Source organism: Amblyomma maculatum, chromosome 1 (assembly GCF_055883805.1).
Source record: "Amblyomma maculatum isolate TAMU_Amacu chromosome 1, ASM5588380v1, whole genome shotgun sequence".
Lineage (NCBI taxonomy): Eukaryota > Metazoa > Arthropoda > Arachnida > Ixodida > Ixodidae > Amblyomma > Amblyomma maculatum.
Window position 1 is genome coordinate 466,321,357 of NC_139344.1, and position 20,603 is coordinate 466,341,959.

At 47.4% G+C, this 20,603-nt stretch overlaps 1 protein-coding gene across 1 annotated transcript in view; it reads right to left on the reverse strand.

Moving 5' to 3' along the window:
- Nucleotides 1–20,603, reverse strand: part of LOC146209871 (sodium-coupled monocarboxylate transporter 1-like) — a 216,187-nt gene that overhangs the window by 47,562 nt on the left and 148,022 nt on the right. The window contains exons 9-12 of the mRNA XM_084581392.1: nucleotides 19,045–19,154; nucleotides 14,174–14,241; nucleotides 13,315–13,401; nucleotides 1,050–1,219 (exon numbers count right to left, since the gene is read on the reverse strand). Coding sequence (XP_084437518.1) covers nucleotides 1,050–1,219; nucleotides 13,315–13,401; nucleotides 14,174–14,241; nucleotides 19,045–19,154 — 435 coding nt within the window. The remainder of the gene's footprint in view (nucleotides 1–1,049; nucleotides 1,220–13,314; nucleotides 13,402–14,173; nucleotides 14,242–19,044; nucleotides 19,155–20,603) is intronic.

Here is a 20,603-nt window from a genome sequence, read left to right on the forward strand (position 1 = left end):
TAGTAGTAATGCACTTATTTTAAGACTGAAATTAGGCGTGGTTAGACATGACAATAATTAGTGTAATGGCGATAATTTTGGGAGATGGTTAAAAAATGGTCCATAAAAACAACCGTTAGATATCTTCATCAAGGAGGTGAAAGGCGAGTTAGCTGGAGCCATGGATGCGCTGCCGAGCTCACTGAAAGGCGCTTCCGGGTGACCTGGCTTCATATTCTGGTCAGCTGTGACGCTTGTCGCCTGATAACGTTGAGGTAATCGTATCTCGAGATACGGGGATGGGTGTTGGTCCTGTCGGGTAATTCGTGACGAGAAGCCGGCCAGCAGTGCGCCGAATCTCGCACGCAGTGGATTGAAGGGGTACGTTCTAGGAGGTCAAGTGCGGAGGTTGACAGGATTCCTCAAAGGATTCCCATATATTTAGTCCTGTTTATGTCGCGGTTATTTACGTTGTCTAGCGAGACCCGCTGCTGTATGCTTAGGGAATCATGTAATGTCAAGCTGCTAAAAGTGTCTTTTTACCCAGTCCGCACCACGTCCCATGGAAATAGTTATAAAAGTTACCTCTCGTATCTATTTCGCTCTTAATATACCGTGAATAATTTTAGTGTACTCCAATACATCATATCTTACAAAATATTCAATATTTTCTCCCTCGTAATCAACCACAGTCTTTTAGAACACCACAGTCGGCATTAATCCAACAAACAGCCCATAATATATGCTATCCACCACTAACCCAACATAATTCTCCATGATAGTCATAATCCTACATTATGCAGTCATATTTCAATGTTATGGACATTAGCATCACTTATAAGAAACGAATTTAAGTTATTTTCAACCAAGACATTGACGCGCGACATCACCTTCCCGACAAACATCGGCGTGACCCAGGGTTTTCGGAAAGGCCATGGGTGTTTCTACAAAACACCGATGTCGACTGTTTCGTTGAGATGGGACATTGAAGCGGTCATTTTAGTGAATCGACTTTTGAAACGGGGCACTGAGCACGTGCATTGATTGGGGTAATGTGTAAGTTGACTCACTCTCTGGTCACGGCAAGAGTGGCGTTTACTGCAGATACGATGTCACTTTGGTTTAAAGGGCAGTAGTCCAGCGTTGTTTCCATCCTAGGCGGCATTCTTCCACTCCGAATCGTTACGGCGATGTGTGCCAGCTGGTACACAACCCCAGCGAGTGTGGCAACACCCGCTCCCTGCACATATACAAGATCGGCTCTGAGTGCTGAGTGACTATTTTTTAAACAACGCTTTAAATATGTGAAAATTGAGCAAGCTAGAATGTGTTTTTGCCATTCTTGGTCTCCGGACAAAATATTTACTTTTTTACATGAACAAAAAGCATAGCACATGATAAGAAAAAAAAGGAGTGGCTACACTCGCGAATGTTTTCATTTTATTAGAATGCAGGTCACCAAAAAGCATCGTGGACAGCAATTACTAAGTGCTACCCTGCCAAACATAAGGTCATATTTCTGCGGGAAATATTTGACAGCCTAAAGGCGGATGAATTCTTCATACAGAAATTCTTGGTGTTAAATACCCCCTTCTATCGCATACTGTGAACTTAAGAGAACGAAAGTTTGATACAACCCTGCTAAAATTTCATGATGTTAGTCGGTTAAAAATGCGCATTTTTAGGATGCTGATATGTCGACGCAGTGTTTAGCACTCTTTACAAAGTGGAAGTTGTACTTCTGTTGTCTACATTTGTAGAAATGGCCGTTACGCAAATAATTTAGAAACACCGAAAAACATGGTGCTGGGTAAAGTTCATTCGTTCAGCTTTCTTTGCGTCGTTTCTTCTTTGGTGGCCTCCCTTTTTTGCGCTGTCTTGGATCCAAGTTTGCAAACACATATATCCAAACCAAACAAACCCGCTCCCATTTCTGCTTTAATTTCGAGTTCCTTGCCCGGTACTTCTGGCCCATTGTAGCCAAGAATCCAATATATTAAGCGACATAATTTTTGGCATATTGTATTTCCTGAGTACTCAAAGTTCTAACTAAAGTAGATAATATTCGTTTTCTATGAAAAACGGTAGTGCGGAAAGGTGTCAAATTACCAATAGAGTTCACGCGTTCGGGGCGTTAGGAATTCAAAACAGTCAGAACATGCGAAGGACGCGAATGGCATTCTACCAGTATAGCTAGTGTGATTCCTTTTTCGTCGGCCTTCCTACATCCCAAAAAAGCGCTTTGTTCTTTTTGACTCCCTGTGTATTAAAACAGCGTCGTGTTCTATGCATCTTAAATTTCAAGCTGCTTCTTACAAGGGCTTCATACAGTTGGCGCCAAACCGACTGAGTTAGATTTAGAACCGCCGATTGCTGCAGGACTGAACTATGTGTGCATGCTGGTGTCCTTGCTTACTCGCCGACACCCAGTTCGGAAAAAAAGCTTTACTGGCTCGCATGTGCTTCCGGCAGCGGCTAGTTTCCCGCTCCTTCGCGGTCCTGACGCCGCCTGCGCACCCTCTGTTATCTGGAAGCCGCCGGCGCCGCTTTGCGGTAGAGGAACCATAACCGCCAACTCTTTAGTGTTCAGGAGACACTGATCGCCGACGTGTTCCCTGGGAAACGGCGGCTGCGTCAAAAAAAGTGGGGCGGCCAAACCGGGGGGGGGGGGGAGGGGGGGGGGATTGGCGAAGGCGCATAAATCGGCGGTCTATGAAGACGCGGCTGTTTGGACATTCGAGTGCACGGAAGACTGACAAGCGGCCTGATAGCGGACGGGCATACATCATCTTCGTCGGCTCGGAAGGATGTTCCAAGGAGCGACGACGTAGTACATCAATCGACCAGCTTCACAATGGGAGGACCGGCCACGGTTATGAAGACACGGCCTTATCATAGTCGAGTTTCGTCAACGACCGCTATTGGTGATTATTGCTGATTGGTGATTAGCTGCCCACATTCGCCGTTGCTCACACAAGCCAGCAAGCAACGCATTTTTGAATCGGACACGTATGTTGCGCCAGTTTAAGACTCAAAAGAGCCGAGAAATGTTTGAAGTCTTCAGTATAATAAATGAAGGAGAGAACTACGTCAGCGGCCCTTTTGTGGCGCTGTGAAAAAAAGGAAACATATCACCTGAAGGCGAATGTGTTGCGTCAGCAGGTAGGTGACAGAATTGGTGTGCTGATGGGAAGGGAAGAGAAGAAAAAAATAAAAGGGACATGGCATTTGTGCCTAATGAGTTTATAGCAGATATTTTCATTTGGTCGCGGAATACTTTCGACGCCTTGCGCCCCCTTTTGTACATATACGCCTGTTATTAGAATAAACCTCAATTGAAGTCCGGCGTTCGTGTTATCTCTTCCACTTTCGTCCGTGTGTTTTTCATGCGCTAGATTAATGTCTCACAATGTTACTAGAAACCAACTAGCCTAGCTTTCTACGCTTAGCAAGGAACAAAACAATTTTTCCTATAATGCTCTTACGAAATATTTATGAATATAACTAGCAGATAATAAGAATTTTAGCGCTCAAACATTAATTATCTTCACGAGCGATTTCAAAATATTCTGTTGTTACCATATTATACAGCATGAAAATATGAACCCGCTGAATGGTTGGCGTGTTCTGTCGGCCCACAACAGGTGCCGGAATTTCGCTCCTCACTTTCTTGCCGATCTGGGTACTCGTCAGCGCTGCTCGTATTAACTTCGCAGCAATTGGAATTAGTTATTTTCTGAGTTGATCGAAAACATCTTTCAAATACAGATCTCTGTTGCTGTTCCGTGTGTGTACCGCCAACAACTGTTCGCTCAGATAAATAAGGATGTGACTAAAGGCACCTGGAATGCTTCCAGTACACTTTCTTCCGTGCACATCGGACACACCCGACAACTGTGTTTTGATGCCACGGCTAAATATAAGTAAGACGGACCCAGTAATTTACTCTCGGGTATATAGGCTTTCACAGTTCGACATATCCGTCGCATCACACGATGCATTCGCATAGGTTCGATCCCACGTATACAGATATATGTTTTGATAGTAGCACTTATTGCAAGCCCAAGATGACAGACCTGCACAAGTGTGAGTCGCACGGTGCCTAGTTTTAGCCATTGGGTCTCTTGTTTAACACTGCCCGAAATGGGCGATTGTTGGCGTTCAATGAGCGCATACTTCGGGCAAATGAATTGTTTTTCACCATTTTTGCTACATTTACGTGCGTGAAAAGCAAGGTGCCTTTCGCGATTGTACAATACTCAACACAAGGCGATTGGTGACAGTGTTGAACTGAACATTTTTTCCTTGTTATTTCTGTTCAAACATGTTATTTTATACCGCGTAAAGTACAGCGGCGCGGTTTACTACCCCCTTGTATTTGACGATGGCTAAGCTGGGCTAAGCATTCATTGATTACGAAAACGCATTTGACTCAGTAGAAACCTCGGTGGGGATGCAGGCATTGCGGAATCAGGGGGTAGACAAGCCGTACATGAAAGTGCTGGAAGATATATATAGTGGCTGCACATCAACCATTCTTCTGCATAAAGAAAGTAACGCAATTTCCATAAAGAAAGGTGTGAGGCAAGGAGACATGATCTCCCCAGTACTATTCACAGCTTGCTTAGAGGAAGTAATCAGAGACTTGGGATGGGGGCAGTTAGGGATAAGGGTAGATGGAGAATACCTGAGTAATTTGCGATTTGATGATGACATTGCCTTGATAAATAACTCGGGGGATGAACTGCAGATAATGATGGATGACCTAGACAGGAAAAGCAGAAGGGTAGGCTTGAAAATTAATAGCAGAAGACTAAGGTAATGTTCAACAGCCTCGGGAAGGAACAGCAGTTTACGTTTGGTAGCGAACCATTGGAAGTAGAGGGCGAATATATCAACTTAGGACAGGTAGTAACCGCAGATCCGGACCATGAAAAGGAAATAACAAGAATGAGATTGGTATGGAGCGCAATTTGCAAGCACTCGCAGATTATGACTAGCAGCTTATTGGCATCGCTCAAGAGGAAAGTATACAACAGTTGCATCTTACCTGTACTCACCTAGGGGCTGAAACGTGGAAGCTAACCAAGAGGGTTCTACTTAAGTTGAGGACAACGCAGAGGGCTATGGAGCGAAAAATGGTAGGGGTAACATTAAGAGATAGGAAGCGTGCAGAGTGGGTCAGAGAAATAACTAAGTTACCGACATTATAGTGGAAACCAAGAAGAAGAAATGGGCTTGGGCAGGACATGTAGTGCGAAGAGAGGATAGTCGATGGTCGCTTAGGGTAACAAATGGGATTCCAAGGGAAGGATAGCGTAGCAGGGGGCGGCAGAACGTTAGGTGGGCGGATGAGGTTAAGAAGTTCGCAGCGGTCAAGTGGATGCAGCTAGTACAGAACTGGGTTAATTGGAGAAATATGGGAGAGGCCTTCGCCCAGCAGTAGGTATAGTCAGGCTGATGATGAAGCTGGGCTGATCGATTGCTTGACCCTAACCTCGAACATACGGGGGTTTAAACGCCATGCACGCGAATCTTAACGAGAAGACAAATGAGGTTGCAGGCTGATGATTTAATTGTCGAGACCTCCCCTGAATACCCTCTTCAAATCGCACTTCTTAGGGAACCGAGTCGGGCGCCGTTCTGGTTTTCCGGTGTATATACATTATTGTCATGCAGTGCAGTCCCCTTGTATGGTTGGCAGGATCGCCTGCTTGGTGCATGGTGATCGCTTCTGTACCAGCGCAGGCCTCTAGCAGAATCAACATGCCTTTAGCCATGGCTGTGGGATATAATCTGAAAGGAGGGTTTCTTGAGAAACGTTCTCTCCCGTCCATCTGGATGTAAAGAAAAACTAGCATAGCATGTGCATATAGCATATCATACGCGACGAACAGGTGTTCTGCACACTGGTGTGCGTGCGCGCTATGTGGCGACCTGCAGAGGTCGGTGCAGGAGCAAAGACAATGTAAATGCTAAGTATATAGTGATTACATTGCAGGTAGATCGATGTGAGAGTTTAGTGCGAAGCGAAATCTGGTGGGGAATTTGCATATAGCCATATCCCCTGCTTGTGTACATATTGTACATCGCCTCACCTGCCGCCATCGCTTGCATGCAACCTGTGTGCATGATAGCTGTGCTCGCCAGACACAATCATGCATATAAAGACAAGCACTTGCGTTATTGTGAGATTGAAACTAATTCAAAATGGGCGAACGCTTCTTAATAAGCACGTCCTTGAGAGTAGCGAAAGCTTATCGACCTTCATGTATTAAGAAAACAGAACGCGGACTTATGTTGAACGTAACTTTAGCTATGGGCCAATATTGACGTCTACCGTACCTTTATCGAGAATCAAATAGGTACGACGGACATATCTTTATACACATAGAATGACTGCATGCACTCCGCAGCGCGGCTCAAGGATGCTATATTCCTGTCTTCCTTGGTATGACCTCTACGTTGCTACATGCAACAAGCTACGGACCTCAACGGGATGAAGAACTAATCACGTGTTATTGCCAATGGAGTCGCTTCTCCCCTGTATTTTGCTCCGAGGGTGCTGTTCTATCTTCTATGTCCATACACTTACAGGCAAAATGATGCCCAGTGGTGTAGGAATTCCTGCTGGAGTGTAGCCTCCGCCAGTGTTCGAAGCGCAACGAAATGTTCCGGGAAGATGTAGAGAATATTGTCACGATGTTGGCGACTGGGGCTAGGTTAACAGAGTCGGTACGGGTAGAATTACACGGTCCAAGGTTTAGGTACGTCCTGCGAGTCCGGAGCCGATTCACTTCAACGTCGTTTTTCACTCCGAGCACCCCCTGACAATCCTCCCTCCTTAAGCGTAACGCACACAGTTCCATGTGCACACAAGCGTACAAAAGCAACCTCCCCCCCCCTCAAGAATAAAAGTTTGTAGATGTAGTTTGTCAGTCACCGTGCAAAGTACGGCTTCAATCGCAAGACATGATCTGTCTCTGGGCGAGGTAGCCGACGGCCTGTGTGCTCTGATCCATCTGGGAGCACCTCGTAATTGACGTTACTGATGCGTCGCACGATTTTATACGGTCCGAAGTAGCGGCAAATTAGCTTGTCTGAAAGGCCGCGGCATTGAACAGGAGTCCACACCCACACCTGGTCCCCGGTATTGTAGGAAGCTTGTCTGTGGCGGAGGTTGTACCGGCGTGAATCCCTGTCCTGTTGCTGGGTGATGTGGACGCGTGCTAGTTGGCGTGCTTGCTCAGCATCTTGGGCAAACTGCTCGGCGTCAGAACAAAGTTCGGTATCTGTTTGGTAAAGGAGCATTGCGTCCAGCATCGTCCGAACCTCCCTGCCGTAAACGAGGCGAAACGGCGTGAAACGTGCAGTCTCTTGGACTGCCGTATTGTATGCGAACGTCACATATAGTACGATCGCATCCCAAGTCTTGTGCTGGGCGTCGACGTACATCGCCAGCATATCCGCGATGGTCTTATTAAGCCTTTCCGTCAGCCCATTGGTCTGCGGATGGTAAGCAGTAGCTTTTCGATGCGCCATACCGCTGAGATGAAAGACTTCGCCCATCATTTTTAAAGTAAAGGCAGTCCCTCTATCAGTAATAATACAGGTTTATAGGAGCACCGTGCCGTTGTATGATCTGGTGTACAAAGAAATGGGCAACTTCAGAACGCTTTGGTCTCGGCATAGCGAGTCAGATAGCCTGTGGCGATGATTATCCAACGGTTGCCACCAGAGGACCGAGGGAAAGGATCGAGAAGGTCCATGCCGACTTGATCAAATGGTGCTCGTGGTGGTATTATGGGCATGAGGAGGCCCGCAGGCTTTGATTGCGGAACCTTCCGACGCTGACATTGCCGACAGCTCTTCACATAGCGCTTAACAAAAGTGGCAAGGTAGGGCCAGTATAATACCTGTCGTATCCTAGCAAGTGTGCGAGAATAGCCCAAGTGGCCAGATGTTGGTTCATCGTGGCACGCGGAAAGGATTTCCTCTCTCAGAGCTGTGGATACCACGAGGAGGTAGGTTCTTGACTCGGATCTAGAGTTCTGCTTATAAAGCACACCACCTCTTAGGCAGAAAGTTGAGAGGCTCCGAAAAAAGCACTTAGGTATGGTGGCTGGCTGACCTTCTGAATAATCAATCAGTGATCGTAAATTTGGATCGGCACGCTGCTGATGTGACATATCTGAAGCATCAACAGCTCCGAGGAAACTGCCAGCGTCATCCGTGTCTGGTGAAGCGAGCTTGACAGGCGCGCGGGAGAGCGTGTCAGCATCTTCATGCTTATGTCCGGACTTATAAACAATAGTGAGATCGAACTACTGTAGGCGAAGGCTCCATCGCGCCAGGCGGCCGCATGGGTCGCGCAGGTTGGCCAGCCAACACAAAGAATGGTGGTCAGTGACCACTTTAAATGGGCGACCATAAAGGTAGGGGCGAAATTTCGAGCAGCCCAAATAATGGCGAGGCATTCCTTTTCAGTAGTTGAATAGTTCGTCTCGGCGCGGGATAAAGTACGGCTGGCATAGGGGATGACTCGTTCAACACCCTCTTGACGTTGCAAGAGAACCGCACCAAGGCCAATGTTACTGGCGTCTGTGTGTAATGGGCTAAAACAGGCGGCGATTGGAGACGGAGACGCAGCTCGGCAAAAGCAGCTTCTTGTTCGTGAGTCCAAACAAAAGGGGTGTCTCCCCGGGTGAGCTGAGTCAGCGGTTCAACGAGATCAGCGAAGTTATCGATAAAACGCCGGTAGCAACTGCACAAGCCGAGAAATCAGTGAACAGCTTTCTTGTCACGTGGAATCGGAAATTCCGCAACAGCAGCAATCTTGTCAGGGTCGGGCTTCACGCCGGCGGCGCTGACGACATGACCGAGAAATTTAAGCTCTCGGTAGCCAAAGTGGCATTTCTGTGGCTTAAGTGTCAAGTTAGCGGATCGAAGGGCTTCGAGTACTGACCGCAGGCGCTTAAGATGTTGTGCAAATGATTCTGCGAAGACCACCACGTCATCTAGGTAGACTAGACAACACTGCCATTTAAGGCCGGCGAGGACAGTGTCCATCATCCGCTGAAATGTGGCCGGCGCGGAACACAGGACGAAAGGTAGAACTTTAAATTCGTAAAGGCCGTCGGGTGTGACGAAGGCCGTCTTCTCACACTCTTGCTCATCGACCTCAATCTGCCAGCAGCCACTTTTTAGATCGATGGACGAAAAATACTTAGCACGCCGAAGGCGGTCGAGAGAGTCGTCAATCCGCGGCAAGGGGTAGACATCCTTCTTGATTACGGCGTTCAGTTTGGGGTAATCGACGCAAAAACGTAACGTGCCGTCTTTCTTTTTAACTAGAACGACCGGGGAGGACCACGGGCTATTGGAAGGCTGGATAACATCATCTTCGAGCATTTCCTTAACTTGTGACCTAATAACATCGCGCTCGGTCGAAGAGACGCGGTAGGGGTGCTGGCGGATTGGGCACACATTATCGAACGTCACGATCTGGTGCTTGGCGATGGGAGTTTGATTCACTTTCGACGACGATGCAAAACAGTCTTTGAATTCGAGTAACAATGAAAACAGCTGGTCACGCTGGCTGACCGATAGCTCTGACCTGACATCGAGATTGTCGAGAGATGTGGGCGGTGGCACGGTTTTTGTGGACAAGCACTCGGAGACATCAGAGATGCGTTCGGAGAAAGCTACGGAAGTGTCACGAAAAAGGTGCCGATACTCATGCGAAAAATTTGTAACAAATACCTTGGACTGACCACGGTGAAGATGTATCAACTTGCGGGCCACACAGACTCCTTCTGTCAACAGTAACGATACGTTAGTTTCGGCTATTTCGTCACCATCGTTAAGGGCATTGCATTTGACATTAACGAAGGTGCTGGTTCGGGGTGGCAGAGTGACACTGTCCTCATAAACTCGAAGCACAATGAGTGGTCGTTTTGCACCGCTGAGGGCCACTGCTTTCTCAGTAGAAAACGAGAGCTTAGAATTCCGGAGGTCAATAATTGCGCCATATTCACGAAGAAAATCTACGCCAAGAATCAGGTCACGCGAACAGCTTCTCAGAACAAGGCAGCTTACCACAAATGTTGATTCTTGAATTTGAACTCTGTCCGTGCACATGCCCAGAGGAGTAATCAGATGACCACCCGCGGTGCGAACGTTTGTGCCAGCCCATGGAGTCAAAACCTTCTTGAGAACTGCGGCAAACTGGCTGTTCAAAATAGAATAATCAGCGCAAGTATCCAACAGAGCTCGAACATGGCGACCATCCAGTACTACGGGTATGTCCAACGAAATCTGCTCGCGAATGTCAGGCTTCTGAGTCTTTGAGTGCTCTGCGTCGGCGTACGGGGTCTGCATCACCTGCAATTCGTCGTCGTTGCAGGTGTTGCAGCGTCCGTCCCACCGGCAGTTCGTCGTCGGTGCGGGTGCGTTGTTGCGTCATATGTACCACCGGCGATTCGTCGTCGTTGCGGGTGCGTGGTTGCGTCGTTTGTTCCACCGGCAATTCGTCGTCGTTGCGGGTGCGTCGTTTCGTCGTCAGTTCCACCGGCAATTCGTCGTCGTTGCAGCTGCATCGGGGTGGCGTCGAGGTGGTGTTATGATCGGTAACCGCTGACTTTTCCAATGTCGATGCGTAGTCTTTCCGTGTCCGCATCAATAGCGGGTCTCCCGCGTCGCGATGTCCAGCGAGCCTACCCCCGAAGGTCGCTGGTTTCAGTTTTCCCTCTGGAGACTGGGCGAGCGGCCCTGCGCTGCCCATGAGGAACTCGTAGCGGATGGCGACGGGCGAGACCTAGGTGACGGTGATCTAGATGGCCGCCGACGAGACCGAACGATCCGGCGCTGATCATTGACGAAATCTTCAACGGCTCGAGGCCGTTCGCCGTAGTGAGGCCGCGGAGAATCGGCGGAAAACCCTTCGAGACCTAGTCGACAGTAGGGACAGCGCCGATAGACATGACCCGGTTCGCCGCAGTGAAAGCATAACGGCCGTCGGTCGGGGGTACGCCACTCGTCTGCTTTCCGTGTAGGTGGTCGAGAATCTGTGACGTACTCGATCACGGGGGCTGCTGTTTTCGGCCCAGCTACGTTCGGAGGAATCAGCGACGGCGACGAGGGCGGAGAGTATTGCAGCACCTGGGAGTATGTAGGGCGGTGACACTCTGGTGGAGTAAGAGGAGGAGTAGGGCGAGGTTCACCGATTGGAAATGGAGGCCGGAGCGCTCGCTGCACCTCGTCGCGGACAACGCTGGCAATGGAGGAAGGAGCTGGTTGAGGTGTGCCATACATCAGCCGGAGTTTGTCGCGCACAACGGAGCGTATGAGCTCCCGTAGCGCTGATGTGTCCATGCCATATGATGGTAACTCGGCAGAGACGGAGGTGGTGTGGACGGTACGATTCTGTGCCGAAGCTCGCTGCTGAAGCACTCTTTCTATTCTGGTTGTTTCCGCAAGGAATTCTGCGACAGTTTTCGGTGGGCTGCGCACCAGGCCAGCAAAAAGCTGCTCTTTAACGCTAAGCATAAGGTAGCGCAGCTTTTTGTCCTCGGACATTGTAGGGTCTGCCCGCTTGAAGAGGTGTGTCATGTCTTCGATATATGCCGCGACCGTCTCGCTGGGCATTTGAACCCGAGATTGGAGACCGCGTTCGGCCCGTTCGCGGCGATCTGAGCTACCGTAAGCAGCCGCAAGATGACGCTTGAACTCACTCCAGGATGACAGCTGGTCTTCATGGTTCTCGAACCATGTCCGAGCGCCATCTTCAAGGCTGAAGTAGACGTTGCGAAGCCGGGCGGCGTCATCCCAGAGGTTGAAGGTAGCTACCCTTTCGTAGTGCTGCAACCAGTCGTCGACGTCTTCATAGGTGTTCCCGTGAAAGGTCTTTGGGACGCGGGGGTTCTGCAACGTGACGTAGGTGGGGGTCGCGCCAGGCATTACGACGACGTCGTGGCTACTGGTAGTCATGCCCGAGAGGGAAAACTCAGGTGGTAGGCCTCGTTACCTGCGGCTAGTGCGGTGAACGGGCGTTTCCTCGAATATATGACCAGCACTCCTGCTTAGCGTGGGAGTACGGGACATCAGACCTGACCTCCACCAGATTTGTCACGGTGTTGGCGACTGGGGCTAGGTTAACAGAGCCGGTACGGGTAGAATTACACGGTCCAAGGTTTAGGTACGTCCTGCGAGTCCGGAGCCGATTCACTTCAACGTCGTTTTTCACTCCGAGCCCTCCCCCCCCCCCCTCCCCTGGCAATATTAAAACACTGGAGCACACCGAGCACATAATATCTCGTGTGTAGTGTTGCCTTGACTTCTACGACCATGTATGTTTGTTTGCTCTAGGCGTCGTAAGAATCATTTAAATAAAATTTCAGAAAACTTAAGAGAAATCGTCAGATAAAGGCACCATAACTAATTTTACTGTGTAGTTATGAAGCGACTGTCTGCACCTAAGAAGCCAAGAGGTAGCAAAATGTTGCCAATGATATATTTTTCAATTTTGACAAGTATGTATAAGAATGAGCGATTACCCGTGTATAGAAAACAAAGCGAAGAGTGCTGTTGAAACAAACAGGTGGCAGAAGGAAGCTTCAAATTAGAATTTTCCACAACAGCACAAATCTTGGACCCAGTTTAAGTATGGTGTTGGCAATTTTGGGGTCAATGTAGGACCATGCTTTACCGACGTAGTACCAACACTGGGCCCAAGCTTTGTGCTGTCTGGGTTCAGTCTTCGAGGCACAACCTAGCTTATTTCCTCTATTACTTGGGTGCCCGCCACATTAAATGCCAATTTTCGAGCGGATGTAGCGAGTATGTATAAGGGCTTGTTCTTTGCTACTGCGTATTTATACGTAAAGACAATTGATAGCACATAGCGTACAGTGGTATCAATTTTACAGTAGAACGTTAAACTAGTTGGTCAACAAACATGATGAAACACGCAACTGAATAAACTACAATGCATAAAAAAGGCGCACACAATCACACGACAACGGCATAAACCCTTCTGCAGTTGAAGAGCGTACAATATCAGGAATAAGAGCAGAATATTTATTTTGCTAGGTATTTATTTTTATATACAAAACTTCCACAGTGATTCCTCAGGAAGCAAAACAGACATTACAGCAGCGGTCCAGCACGTTATTGTCTCGTCATGTCTCTGTTCCGGAATATTGCAAGGCTCTCTAGTAATTTGTTACCGTTCATATTTGTAGAACAGTAATTGCTTTAACACTACCGCTTTAGGTAACGATTCGGAAAAGTATATTGCGACAAACAGCAAACATGATAGTGCACCTGCCGACGTACCTTTGAGTGGACGAAAGGAAATAGCACTGCCAGAAGGCAGAGGCCTACGAATGCAGCCGTGATTCCGTTGTACACCATCAAATAAATCTAAAAGTAAAAATTATTTGAGGATTATTAAATAGTTCTGGATAACGGAATACAATGTGATATGGCAGTATCAGTGCCAAAACAAGCATATTAATGGTAAGTAGCAAACGTCGGGGAAGTGAAATTGTCCTGTCTCTTTTTAGGTCTCTGACTTCTAGCCTTCTGCGTATAGTGGCAACATCTACTCCTTTTGAAGAATAGGTTTGCTGCCGGTATTTATACGTAGCATGAAGTGCAATATGAGTAGAAGAATTATGCGCGAGCATGTGTTCGTGTATTTCAAATATCGCGTGCCTCTACTTCAAGGATCCCAAACAATCCTCCTTGTTTCTAATGATTTTGTATCTCAGAACTGGTGCCGTGGATTATAAAAGTTTTCAGTGATTCAGAATAAAATAAAAACAGTCATTATTGGTTGCGCACTAGTGCCTACTTCGTCCTTGAGAAAAAGAGGAAGAGAATGAGCGAAATAAGTGCACATTTTTTTCACGGCGACAAAAAAAGAAGACTCCTGAGGTCTTCTCACAAAGAGCACTGTCTATTAGGCAAACATCATGATTCTCAATCCTGGTGTGTTTTATTTATGAACACCTGCCAGTAGCTTGCCGTTACTCACTGCATTTGAACGTGTGCGGCAGATGCGTTGAATTATGAGAACGTTTTAATAATGGGTTCTAATAATACTATCAGCAAAGATTACAATAATAATAATATTTTGCCTCTTGTGCACGGTGTGTATACATCGACTACATGAAAAGGCAAGGGTACTCACTCTCGTCAACGAGCCCATGTATTCGCAGAGCGTGCTGTATATTGTCACTGTGATACCCAGAAATAGAGCTGGAAAATGGTTGCAAAAGTAAGAATCGTTTATTCATCACGAAATTAAAGTGGTCACCTTGACTGTCAGCTGTATGTCCTGATACTCCAACATGCATATTTGCAAGAGTTTCATTTTTCTTTTTAAATAAGGGTATTTAAGACAGTTAAGGTGATCCCTCATCCTCATCGCAATCCAACCTATGAATAATCGCTTGAGAGACAATCGTATCTTTGATGGAAAATAAAGCTTATCGTATCGTATTTAGCGCGAAACCTTTACTATGCTCTTCAGGCGAAATTGTGCGCAGGAGCATAGGTGTTCTTTCGAGCGGTGGTCACAAAAAGACTCGTCCCTCCGCCGTCCGGCAGAGCAGAGTGACAGCGCCGCAAAGTGTAATGAGGCTTGAGGCCGAATGAGCCACCCGTCTTGCATGAAGTTTAAGCGCGCAACACGATGATCACGTGGTGTGGCGTCAGCGCAGAGCCGCACTGTGAAGGCCAAGGGCGCCCCAGAGTAGAGAGGTTGGGATGTCGCTGCCAGAGAGTACTGAGAAAGAGGGCGAGGCACGCAGATGGAAGCTGAAGCTCAGCGTGTGATGAGAGCGGCAGTTGAGGCTCTGAAGAAATTCTGCTGCTTACTTTTGCAGAGAAGCTGGAAGTTCTCGATATTTCCCTGTCTTCATGAGAGCAACTAACCACATAGAGGAATAATATTGCAAAAAAAGTGTATTCTAAGAAACAGGGTGAAGCAGAATGTAACTCCTTCTCCTTCCAACACGTAAGCAGTCTTTACTGTCTCCACGGAAGCTTTTAGTCATGGCCTGACCCCAAACAAAATGCACTTCTTGGTCCCTAACATTGCTAACCTTCAACTAACTCAAGGTTGCAACTGAATCTATGCTGCGCATCCCTCGGCGCTTAGCGTCGCGGCTGCAATTGTCTAACAAAACTTGAAGATGGGCTAGATGGTGCATTGCAACTTGAGTAGAGGTAACAGCGCGCAGGAAGACACACACACAATCGAAAAATAACACAGGAACGCGCTAAGTATCATCTGGTTTGGTTTGGTTTGTGGGGTTTAACGTCCCAAAGCAATTCAGGCTATGAGAGACGCCGTAGGGGAGGACTCCGGAAATTTCGAGCACCTGGGGTTCTTTAACGTGCACTGACATCGCACAGCAAAAAGCTGCCGCCGAGACCGAGATTCGATCTCGCGTCCTTGGGAACAGTTCTTGAGCGCCGTAACCACTACACCAACCCTTTATTTCCAACAACCGCGGCAAATATACAGTCGTGCATCGTTAATACGACCCCAGTTATCCGTGAATATGGACGACTCGAATTGTGGACAGTGTTTCTGTGGACCAAACATTTTCTATGCATTTACTTCTGGTTAATATTGAAACTCGTTGTCCAGACAATGAACAAGCAGAACAGGCACATATACCATTAGAGTTCATGTATTTTTGTGGCGTAAATATGGACAATTATGAAAACCAAATCGTTACACTGCTTGAAAATAATTTCTTTTCTACATTTTGTTGATAGGCACAACATTAACGTAGTGCCCACGACTGATCGATTGCCCTTTTCGCTTGTGATTTCATATTTTACACTGCGAAGTTGCGCTGTCGATGCGCGTTGCGATTTTTTGTATTGCATGAGTTCACTTGAACAAAACTTTGATAGCCGCTTGTACTTTGTAGAAAGCAAGATTCAGCTACTTTGAGCCGACTGAATGCTGATACGTAGCAGGGGTTCATGGGAGATGAAAAGTAGAAGTCAAGTAATTTATTAATGAAACGCCATCAAGAACAATACGCAGCTCCATCAAAATACTTTCACTTGCATCGCATTTGAAGCATAAAGGCGCCTCGGATAATGTGGTAGTAGCTCCTATAGTGGAACCTTCGCTGGCCTACGTTATGGTCTAAAGCAGACCTTATCCTTAATGTATTTTTGTTTTCAAAAAACGTTTTGATGCGTTATTACAGACGACTAGCTTTATGGACAGTTTTTTGCGGAAACCAAAGTGTTCAAATTACGAGGCACGACTGTATGTGGAAAGGGAGATATGCGCAGTACATATCAATAACAGAAAGACAGAGGCATAATACAAAAACGGAAGCAGTTACAAAATGCGCTAAAAAAATTCGATTTCTGCCTTCCAGAGTTTCGCCGACGTATCACCCACGCGCGTATCTCTCATTTTAATAATCTCAAAGGCTCTAAACGTTCACGCTCTGTCTGATAGTGGCCCCTTCCCAGGATCCTTATGTGACTCAGCCGCGGCTCACATGCCGTGGAGTTCGCACAATGTACTGCCAAATTTGTTATAAGGAAATCTGCAAGGTGGGAATTTGTACTCAAGAATAACTCGTTACCATCCACTCGATGGCAACTATATGGCTACACGAAATGATATGAAGCTTTTTCAACTTCTGCGCTTATGTTAAAACGCTGCGTTGCTTTACTTGGTATCCATACTGCTCTGATCGGGTTGATGCGTAAGAGTAATCACTCAATTATTCCGTTAGCCTTGTACGTTAATAGGGAGGTCGTACCGAGGGTTTCCACTGGTGAAGCCCGTAACACAATCCGCTGAGCAGCCGCGTCGTATCACCGGGCCACAAATGCTTTTCACACTGCTTAACTTCGTTAATGTGTGGGAAAGAGGAGGGATGGAGAGGAAGGCATAGAAATCCGGAGCTTTCTATCGCTAAAAATTATATTTCGCCTCCAAAAGCGAACCAGCTCACCTGATTGATGTGCTAAGCTGTTAAGCTTAGGCTTACCAATTCCTTTTTTGATAGCGTAGCCGCTGAGGTGCTGTAGTATGCCGGTGCTGCGGAGAGAAATCTCCGCACTGCAGGAGGTCGACGTAAGCGTTCGCAACTCGGGGTTATTCTTGCTAGAAAGTAGCTAACCGACGAGGTTAGAAAAGCCGAGGTGACGCGGTAGACGATGATGGCTTGGCAAATTGCGCCTACTGCTAAACGTAGACTCGAGACCCTGGACATTCGTAACGCCCACCTCGGAAGAAGTTTCGGCTAGGAAGACTGGGCTGAATAAAAAGGAGCATCCAGGGCTGTCAGCGCATGCACTTGGGACGTCAGACAACAGGCCGACCAATAGGTGCCCCAACAGGCCACCCCTTGAAAACTGCCGCATATGTCAAAGGCTTACTCGGCATTTTTCTCTCACAAGCTTTAAAGGACAATGCCGTTCCCGGGTTTTTTCGAAGAAAAGTAGCATTGACACAGTAGCGCTAATAATATAGGGTCTACTGGGAGAGGCTTTTTTATAAACTGGGGTAGCCTGATAATCAAGGCAACGTGAAAGAATATATGTCTTTTCAGTTGAGGTGAGCGAAAATAGCGAAGGAACCCGTGGAAAACGCGAATTCTGCGCTGTCCACAATTTCTGCTACATTTACGTGTTTTTAGAGCGCAGCTCCGTCCGTTCCTGGGTTTCGCGTCGGCGTCGGCGTCGTCGTCGGCCTCGTAACCAGCTTTGCCCCCCTTTCAACCCCCGAGCGCTAGCAGCGACCGACTGATACCGCTGGATGCCGCTGACGCCGCTAGAGAGCCAAGATAACGTGACTGCATAGAACACCGTCGCCGCCATGCAGAAAGAGGAGGGGAGGGTCACCCCCCCCCCCCCTGTTCCTGTGTGGCGGATAGGGTGCTCTTCAGTTGCCGACACGCCGGTTATTTCACGTGGGCCCCGGCACATGGACGAATACGTGACCACCTTCCCACGGCTAGACCTGGTTCTTGGCGCTGCGGAAGCGAGGGTATCATATTGTTTGCGTCGGCATCGGCGGCGTTGTCCCTGAAACCAACTCCGCAGCTGGGGTTGACACTATCGGCGTCAGCAGCATCAGTCAGTCGCTGCTATCTCTTCCCTCCTCCCTTTATCGCGTTTGCCGCTTGCTGCGCGCGCTCCTGCCCCCATCGTTTGCCGCTGGGTGTACACGCCGCCCCCCTCCCCCCTCTTCCTGCGAGTCTCCGGTTGTCAAAGCGCCGGCTCGAACTTAATTCCATTCTTCGCTCCTCCTCCAATGCAACCCCTGTGCGGTGGCAATCAGAGAGCCAGATCGGTGGCGGCGGAATTGCCTCAATCTATCGAAAAGGTGAAACAGCTTATTTGCTGCGCTCAAATTTCGCATTAGGAAGTAACGTAATCGTCGGTAATTTTTTTTTCTCTGACTCATTTTTTATTTTAGATTGTTTAGTTTAACTAGAACTTGTTGCTGGGCTAGTTGGTTCATGATCGTACGGGGAAAGTAAGCGCAAACAAAGAGACAAACACAAGAGAGGAGACAAGACAAAGCGCGTTGTCTTGTCTCCTCTCTTGTGTTTGTCTCTTTGTTTGCGCTTACTTTCCCCGTAAGATTGTTTAGTTTATTTGCTTTCTGAAGTGCTTTCTCAATTACTTAAAGTTATTCTGGTCTGCGTTCCAAGCCTTGTCAGTAAAACTGATGATCAGATGGCTATAATCATTATAATATCCAGATTGCGCGGTATGATGATAATTACGAATTTATTCAGTGAATCAGCAACAAATCTTTCAATCGCTCGGAGCCAACACCAAGCGTCTTTCGGATTTATGTTGGATCAAAGAAAGGGTAAATTTTCACAAACTTCAGGGATGTTCAGCGAAAGGAATCAAAGTTAATATAAAATTTCTAGGACGTAAACGCTTTCGAAATATTATAGGGATACGAAGAGCAATTCGGGAGCGCGGAAAGAAACAAGATAAATATCCACAGGAAAATATAGAAAAGAGGCCATTATTACGTGAGCTCGTTGTTTTTACCTGTGCCACGTGTTATCCACAATACATGTTGTTGCGCGCCTTTGAACCGGGGAACAATAACGTCCACATACAGGATCGCAGCCTGTGAGTTGATTGTAGACGATACTGTGCTAAGGAAGATTAGAAAATGACATTCAAACTCTTAGGAAGAAAGCACATAAAATATATAACTTCATTAAAAGCACTGAAATTCAATCTTGCTCAGCTGAGGTGAACGGCGGTGGAAGATGACATCAGGCGATCCGAAAAGAATGGTGTTTTTTATGCACTGACACATTCGAGGGGCGCAAAACACAAGAAACTCCATGAGCAGCTCTAGACGAATAAACCACACTGTGCAGGTAAAAAAAAACTGATATTTTAAAGAGGTGCGGTCATGTACGGTACTATAGTGATGATGACTGCGTTGGAATTACGTATTTTTCAGTGCCAAACTTTACTGGAAATCTTCGTTCCTTGAGATAATAGAGAGATGTAGAATAGGGGGCCCTTGGGGCGTCGAAATGAGCATGCGCAGAACATAAGGCACGCTTGCGGTCTTGGGTTAACGCTTGGGGTGCCCCTATTCTTCGAGAATAGTTTTCGCCCAAGTCACTTAGGGTCGCTTGGGTTATGGCAACATGGCGGCGTCCGGCCAAGCGGCGGCCGCTCGCCTCGGCACACATTCCGTTACCGCTTACGGTCTCACGCGTTCTCGGTAAACGAAAAGCCAGCAAAGCTGGTGTTATGTCTCATGATGCCGGCACCACCAAATTTTATCGACAAAACGTTCCATTTTTGCTCATTTCTTCTGGATTTACCGAGCTGCTAGGCTTAGCGAGTTCGCCTAGTTTGGTTGCCATACCTTGGGGACCAGGTAGTTTAGAAGAACTTCTTGTTGGGCGAGTTGGTGCATTGCTTTAAAGGAACCAAAATGCGCTATAAAAAGACAACCACAGGAAAACGCCAAGGAGACAGACAGAGCGCAAACTATCAACTGAGTTTATTTGTGTGAAAGTGTCTTATATAGTCAGAATAACAGCAAAAGAACAAGGGGAATGAGAGAGGGGGGTACAGCCAATCAACTCCTGGTCAACAACAGGTGCGCAGAAAATGGTTTTCTTTGTTATACAGTTTGACAGAAGTGTCACTTACACACTTATCACCGTTTTCTTTTATGTGATAGGCCTCCAAAAGCTCCCGCGCTGTTTTATTTTTACTTCTTCCTAGAATCTTTTTAAGCAAAGGCTCGCATCCACTGCAAGCAAGGCAATGAGCAGGCAAGTTTGCTCCTTCTTCATTCCGAATGGACCGGGCATGTTCCCCTGCGCGTTCATTCACGCATCGGCCTGTCTGGCCCACGTAGGCGCCTCCACACTTGAGTGGGATTTCATATACCACTCCAGTGGCACATTTTACATACTTTTCGGCATGCTTTATGTCGCATCCACTGCCTCTAGCTCCTTGGTTCCCGGTTCTCGGGCACAAGGCTGCGAGTTCCCGTGGGGCAGAAAAAACAACAGGGACGCCATGCCTCTTGGCCACTTTTTTTACATTGTGCGCCACTTTGTGAATATATG